Source organism: Poecilia reticulata, linkage group LG11 (genome assembly GCF_000633615.1).
Source record: "Poecilia reticulata strain Guanapo linkage group LG11, Guppy_female_1.0+MT, whole genome shotgun sequence".
Taxonomy (NCBI): domain Eukaryota; kingdom Metazoa; phylum Chordata; class Actinopteri; order Cyprinodontiformes; family Poeciliidae; genus Poecilia; species Poecilia reticulata.
In genome coordinates this window covers 27,091,348-27,097,903 of record NC_024341.1, presented here as the reverse complement: position 1 = coordinate 27,097,903, position 6,556 = coordinate 27,091,348, and the positions used below count along the sequence as shown (strand labels likewise).

The following is a 6,556-nucleotide window of genomic DNA, read 5'->3' as shown; positions in this document are numbered from 1 at the left end:
GAGAAAGTGCGCCCTCACCTGTTCAGAAAGGTGTATGTAATGTTAAAGTTACTGTCCCTCAATGGAATATATAGTAGTCAGTCCCAGTGACTGTTTCACTCACGGTTTAGCCGATGTGCTTCCTGGGTAAAAATGAAATGAGAAACGCAGCCCGAACCGAACCGCACTGTATGTTTAGCCTGTAGTTCCTGTAATGGCCTGTAGATGTCCTCAGTTACTCCAGTTGCAGCTCCCAGTTCCACCAGCTGTTCTGACCCAGTTGCACCAGTCACTGGTGTTCAGTTATGATAAATGTTGTGTTTGGATTTTGAAGCATAATGTTCACATTACTAAAGGAATGAAGGATAAATAACATTTATGTCAGCAGGATTTTATTTTCTATTCTGTTTATTTATAAATCTCCAGTCAGCAATAACACATCATCTGAAAGTACATCAAAGGTCTAAATTTAAATCTGACGTTTTGYATCTTAATTCAGTCCAGACAGAAAGAAAACGTCTTAAACGTTTTTGTAAAAACAATCAMATTTCTGCTGGTTTCTCACAGATACTTTTGAGTTGAACATGACAGGAATGATCATCCCAACTCTTCAGATCTACGCTGTTTCCTTTCTTGTCCATCCTCCCACAGTCCTCTCCTGCTGGGTTCTGACCGGCCCAGTTGTTTGGTTCTCCATCAGACCAGAAACTTAAACTAGAGCAAAGAAAAAACACAAAAMTAAARCAAAGAAATGCGATTTTAAACCTTGAAAAGAAACAAACAAMTTTATCAAGACCTGGGGTCYAGMGGTGACCCRTCCACCCAGAACCATYGGCCTTCTGTCTGTGAGTCTGTCAGTCCGATCCAGAATGCGTCCGGAGACKTCTTCATTTTCTCCTTCAGTTTAGATTCCAGAAACATCTGAACAGAAAGAGATGATTAWAAAAGCTGCGTTTCCAATGACCATGATGGCAAATTGGAAGCACAAAAATAAATGTGCTCAATGGAAACTCACCAATTTAAAAAGAAAACTCTAGTTTTCTGATAAAAAGCTTCGGCGCCAGGAGGAGGTGGTTTTTTAGGTGTATGGAAATTAAAGTATTTTGCAAAACTGCAATAAAATCACTTTTTTCCATCATGAGTCACATGACCAACAACCGGATGTTACTACTGGAGGAAACGATGAAGAAGACGACAGGATGCTGTGCCYTGTTCCTCCTACAGGAAGTAGGATCATTTTTTAAAGTCTTATTGAGTGAAGCATTTTATTCACATGTGATTCTTTTTAGKTTTGCACACATAATGGAAACACAGATAATGACTGAGATCTTTCTGTGCTGAGATGAAGAAACATGACGATGCAATAAAATCAGTAAGAACATGAACCTGCAGCTGCATTTCCGTTAATAAGCTCAAAATTGTCAATATTTCGCTCATGTTGAAAAAACACTATTTTCAATTGTTTCCATTCAATAAGAAACACAATTAAAATCACASAAAGGAATAAGTTTGTTCACACAATAAGTTATTTAAAAACACGCTGTCATGATGCTCCAGCTACTTCCTGGTTTGCTCCACTGGCAACATCCGGTTGTTGATCATGTGACTTATGTGATGCAAACAAAATGTTAACAGTCCAGTTTTGGGAAATATATATATATTTTGTTACGGCCAAAATAAAAACATTATCCTAAAGCAAAACTTTTTTATCAAGAAACAAACGTTTTTCAAAATTGCCTCGTTTCCATTAAGCAAATGTATTTTGAAAATGTCTCATTGTCCAAATCTCTGGTGAATAGAAACACAGCAGAGTTTCATACCTGCTCCTCTCTGCTGTCGATCTTCACCAGGTCTCCTCCCTGATCAACGCAGGAACGTCTGCTGTCAGTCCAGGAGGACATCCTGGTGTTAAAATAATAACAGCTTCCTGCAGGCTGCTCCCAACCTGCTGCACACTTCAGGCATGTTTCATCTTCAGACAGATAAGAACAAAGACATCAGGGAATCAGATTGAAGAAATCCTGCATCTGTACGTCCATCAATGTCTCTAACATCAGTAGAGGACAGAAATGGGAGAAATATTAAATCCTGGACTTACGTTTCACTTCAGGAGGTGAAGGACATGTTGGAGGTGGAGGACATGTTGGAGGTGGAGGACATGTTGGAGGTGGAGGACATGTTGGAGGTGGAGGACATGTTGAAGGTGGAGGACATTTTGCCTGTATTGTTCTGCTCAGATTAACTCCTGATAAAGGAGACATAGATTCAGTCTCATCATGTGTCACAACAAGAAAAATGAGTGAACATTTGGTCTCTTGCTTATCAAACAAAACAGAAACATTAACACCAATAAACTAAAAGCAGGTCAGTATTGATCTTTTATTGGTACAAGTTTCAGTCTGAACTCTGAGGAAACTTTAAACTCTGACAGTCTCACCTGATTGGTTTCTCCTCAAAGCTTCATTTTCCTCTTTCAAGGTTTGGACGGTTTGATTGGTCATCAAAACGGCAAAAGCTGATTAAAAACAGACAAAAGTTATTTGATATTTAGTGAAACATAAACCTGGTGTTGGTTTATGAGTTTATAAATTAAAATTCAGTGAAAGATTCAACCAACATAAACTCACAGAGTCTGTAGATGACGACGAGAGCAGCAGCAGCCAGCAGGCCGACCAGAACCAGCAGAACTACTCTCCCTGCTGTCAGCTTGGAGGTTCTGCTGGGGTTTTCACCTGAGGAGCATTTAGAGCAGAACCGGATCAGAACCTGGAGACGGACTCACAGAAACTAACAAACCTCAACCTGGTTAAAAAAACTCTTTAATAATAAAACTCATATCTGACTGAAAGAATCACTGAGTTCATGTATTTTCCATACAATTTTCCATTAAATTCAAGTTTAGGTTTTATCTCACCAATATGAACTTGTTTCAATATTTTGTGAAGTTGTAACAAAGAATATCATGCAGCTCAGAGCCCACCAGTGGTAAATTCAGGTGAGTGGACTGGATTTGGACCGACCCACCATCATAAAGCCCCTGAGTCGACAGTGCAGCTCAGAGGTCAAACATCCATCCATCCATTTTCTTGCACCCTTATCCCTAAGTGGGGTCAGGAGGTGCTGGTGCCTCTCCAGCTTACGTTTCAGGTGAGAGGCGGGGTCACCCTGGACAGGTCGCCAGGACAGGACACACAGGACAAACAACCATGCACACACACACACACACATGGACAATTTGGAGAGGCCAATTAACCTGACAGTCATGTTTTTGGACTGTGGGAGGAAACCGGAGTACCCGGAGAAAACAGGGAGAACATGGAGACTCCATGCAGAAAGACCGGGGCCGGGAATCAAACCCAGAACCTTCTTGCTGCAAGGCAACAGCTCTACCAACTGCGCCACTGTGCAGCCCCAGAGGTCAAACAGCCAACATAAAATCAAAGGAATCGTCTGCACAGAGACGTGACCTTAACCTGATAAAACACCTTTTGGAATGATGGGAGAGGAAACTGAGAGCCAGACGACATCAAAGTCAACGAGCTAAGATCACATCAAGCTTTCCATTTCAAAAAGGATCGTTAAGGTGTGTGTGTGTGTGTAGGTGTGTGTGTGTGTGTGTGTGTGTTCATCACCGACCTGCTGATTTACCCTCTTCATCGCTCTGTGGACGTTTCATCATGGGGAATTAAAGAAATAACCTCTGACCTTTTATATATTTACTCTGTTCCTCTTTTCAAGATAGCCGACTTTATGCAAAAATGAATCTGAAAATGTAAACCARCAAATCAGTTTTTAGGCTGTRAATCACTGATCTATAATAAAGATCCACAAGTCTTCTCAGATTATTTAAGAGTGAAATACATTTCCAAACACATCAAAACACCAAAATAAATGATAAMATGTATTTTAAGAAGCTATTTTCATCAGAAACCAAGCAAATATATATATTTTAAAAGTCTTAACATGGATATTTGCTTCAGTGTGACCTAAAAGACGTTTCAGGAACCAAACTACACAAAATCGAGCCAAAGATTGAAAAATACATCCTATTTTTCTGGCCTAGCGATTTTTTCTCCTCAGATTTTCAATTGGAAGAAAAATGATGAAAACTCACCAATAATGTGTTGATGTCTCTGCTGTTGATGTCGGAGAGACGAAGAGATGCAGATCTTCACATTTAGCTGCTTTGATTAAACTTCCTCATGAAACTGAAGGAGGAGGYTTGACTTCCTCATGTTTGTCTTATTTTAATAAGAAAAAGCTGCATAATTAAACACTCTATTTATCAATCAATGTATTTGAAACATACACGTTTTAATTATTAGAGTTCAGTTTTCATTTTCCAAATGACACAGCTGCACWCCTGGATGGATTATTTACATTTTTACACAAAGTCTGACAGTAAAATAAATCTGAAAGGTTCTGGACCTAAAGTTTTCACATCAATCTTTGATTTTATCAAGATTATGACTATAAATCATAAAGATTAATTTGTGTAAGTATTTAGTTTCTGGCATGCAGTTTATTGTCTGAAAGCCATAAATAGCACAACCTGTTTAATASACAGGTTTTGCTTTTGTTTCTCAGACTTTGAACTAATGAAAAACAGGAAACTGAACTCTGTTTCACATGTTTCCTAAAAGAGAAGAAGAAAAATAAACACTTYTGCAGCACCACCTTCATCAGTTCTTGATATTTTTGTTTAATTCTGTTTCTTTATTTTTKTGAGTGACTCACATTTCAGATAAATTTCACTCTGACAAAATATGAGTAAATATATATAATTTACCCTTGCATATTTTAGAAGACAGGTATATCACATGTACAAACATATCAGGGATGCAATYCTTCTCCAGACTGGATCAGGCAGGATGGCTTGCATCCATTTTTTCCYCCTTTATCAACAAATCATCATTTAAAATCTGGTTTTAAATTTTGGTTTTCCAAAAAAGTCAAAAAAAGAAGAAGCASAAGCCAAAAACATGAAAATAACGAAGGATTTCATGGACGTTTTCATCCGACGTTCAACATCCTGAAGCTAAAAGCTGAGAACGGAGAAGCGTTTCCATCCTGCAGCATATCAGGAAWAAGAGTCTCTGATGATGAGYGGCTAAAGGCTGAAAGTGCATCAGCAAAACCAGAAGAACTATTAATAAAAATACACACCTGCCTGGGATGTACCATGGCAGATTGAGGAAGTAGCTGCTATTAAAGTCTGAACTGACAAACAGACCAGAGACGATAATCAGAGCAACAGAAGAAGAGACTGTAAAAACCAGAGAGGAACCAAAATGCAAAAATAAATAAGACTRAATGCTTTTSAGCACTACATGTATTTTATTAGTAAACCATGTTTTGAATCARATGTTATATTGTTTCTATTTCACAGTCGTACACCACGTTGTGTTGATCTTTCACATTAAAAGTTCAAGGGGTGTGAATACTTTTACAAGCCACTTCATTAAATTATGATAAAACACAGATGTAGATATGCTGCCCTCTGGTGGTCTTTGTTTGTTTTGAGTATTTTCATGGGGAACCTGGTTTCTACTGTCAGGTTTAGTTGTATAAAGAACAAACTATCTCAAACATCATGAGTGAAAAATCCCTTAAAATGTTTACTTTGCTAGAAAAAAAAAGAATAAAGGAGAATTTTAAATAGTTTTTGTTTTATTCTGCCATGTTGTAGTCAGAACTGATGATGATTAGAGGAAGAATAAAGATCAAACTGCATGTTTAAAGTACAGACTTTCTGTTTAGTGATTAAACTTTAAAACAAACAGATTCTTCACAGTTGGTTTAGGGAGGTTTGCTTATATCTCACAGATGCTTCTCCATTGAAGATCACAGAACTGATCAAACCAACCCATCAGATCATTGTCTTCTTCTGTCTTCCCAATCGCTGCACAGTCCTCTCCAGCTGGATATTTCTCCTTCCAGTCATCAGGCTCCCAGGATGTCCAAAACCTTCAAATGAGAGACAAAGAACAGCAAAGTTCAGTAGAAGCAGGTGACTTTGACATAACTAAACATGTTTCCAGACCAGCCAAACCTTTCATCCACAGCTGATCCGTCCACCCAGAGCCATTTGCCTTCTTCCTCTGAGTCTGTCAGTCCGATCCAGAACTTGTCCCAGTAGCTCCTCAACATGCCTCTCAGTCTGGTATCCAGGAACACCTGAAGAAGGTGATGAAAGGTGATGAAAATGTCTATGTGAGATTTAAATGGCCTGAGATGAAGAAACATGAAATCAAGGAGAATCTGAACCTGCAGCAGAGTTTCATACCTGCTCCTCTCTGCTGTCGATCTTCACCAGGTCTGATCCCAGATGTTGGCAGGAACGTCTGCTGTCATTCCAGGAGGATCTGATGATGTTAAAATAATAACAGTTTCCTCCATGTTTCTYCCATCCTGCTTCASACTCCAGACGTGTCAGATCTTAAAGACAAAGCCTTCAGTGAACCAGGAGGAATAAATCTCTGTAGATGTTTGTGTGGTTTGGAGACAGCAGGAGGCGTCTTCTGTCCTGCAGCTACAATCTGACTTCCTGTCTCTGTCAGTCCATCAACGTCTCTTT

General features: G+C 39.0%; 1 protein-coding gene and 1 long non-coding RNA gene across 2 annotated transcripts in view; both read right to left on the bottom strand.

Annotated features, from left to right (window-relative positions):
- LOC103473041 (C-type mannose receptor 2-like) overlaps window positions 1–2,161 on the bottom strand; it is a 9,947-nt gene extending 7,786 nt beyond the window's left edge. The window contains exons 1-4 of the mRNA XM_017307381.1: window positions 2,078–2,161; window positions 1,800–1,951; window positions 776–900; window positions 527–693 (exon numbers count right to left, since the gene is read on the bottom strand). Of these exons, the coding sequence (XP_017162870.1) occupies window positions 527–693; window positions 776–900; window positions 1,800–1,880 (373 nt within the window). The 5' untranslated portion in view covers window positions 1,881–1,951; window positions 2,078–2,161. The remainder of the gene's footprint in view (window positions 1–526; window positions 694–775; window positions 901–1,799; window positions 1,952–2,077) is intronic.
- Window positions 2,162–5,683: 3,522 nt separating this feature from the next.
- On the bottom strand, window positions 5,684–6,475 carry LOC108166720 (uncharacterized). Its single transcript, XR_001777071.1, has 3 exons — window positions 6,266–6,475; window positions 6,032–6,156; window positions 5,684–5,946 (listed from the first exon to the last, which is right to left on the bottom strand). It is a non-coding gene; the product is annotated as an uncharacterized LOC108166720 (long non-coding RNA).
- Between the last annotated feature and the right edge of the window lie 81 nt (window positions 6,476–6,556).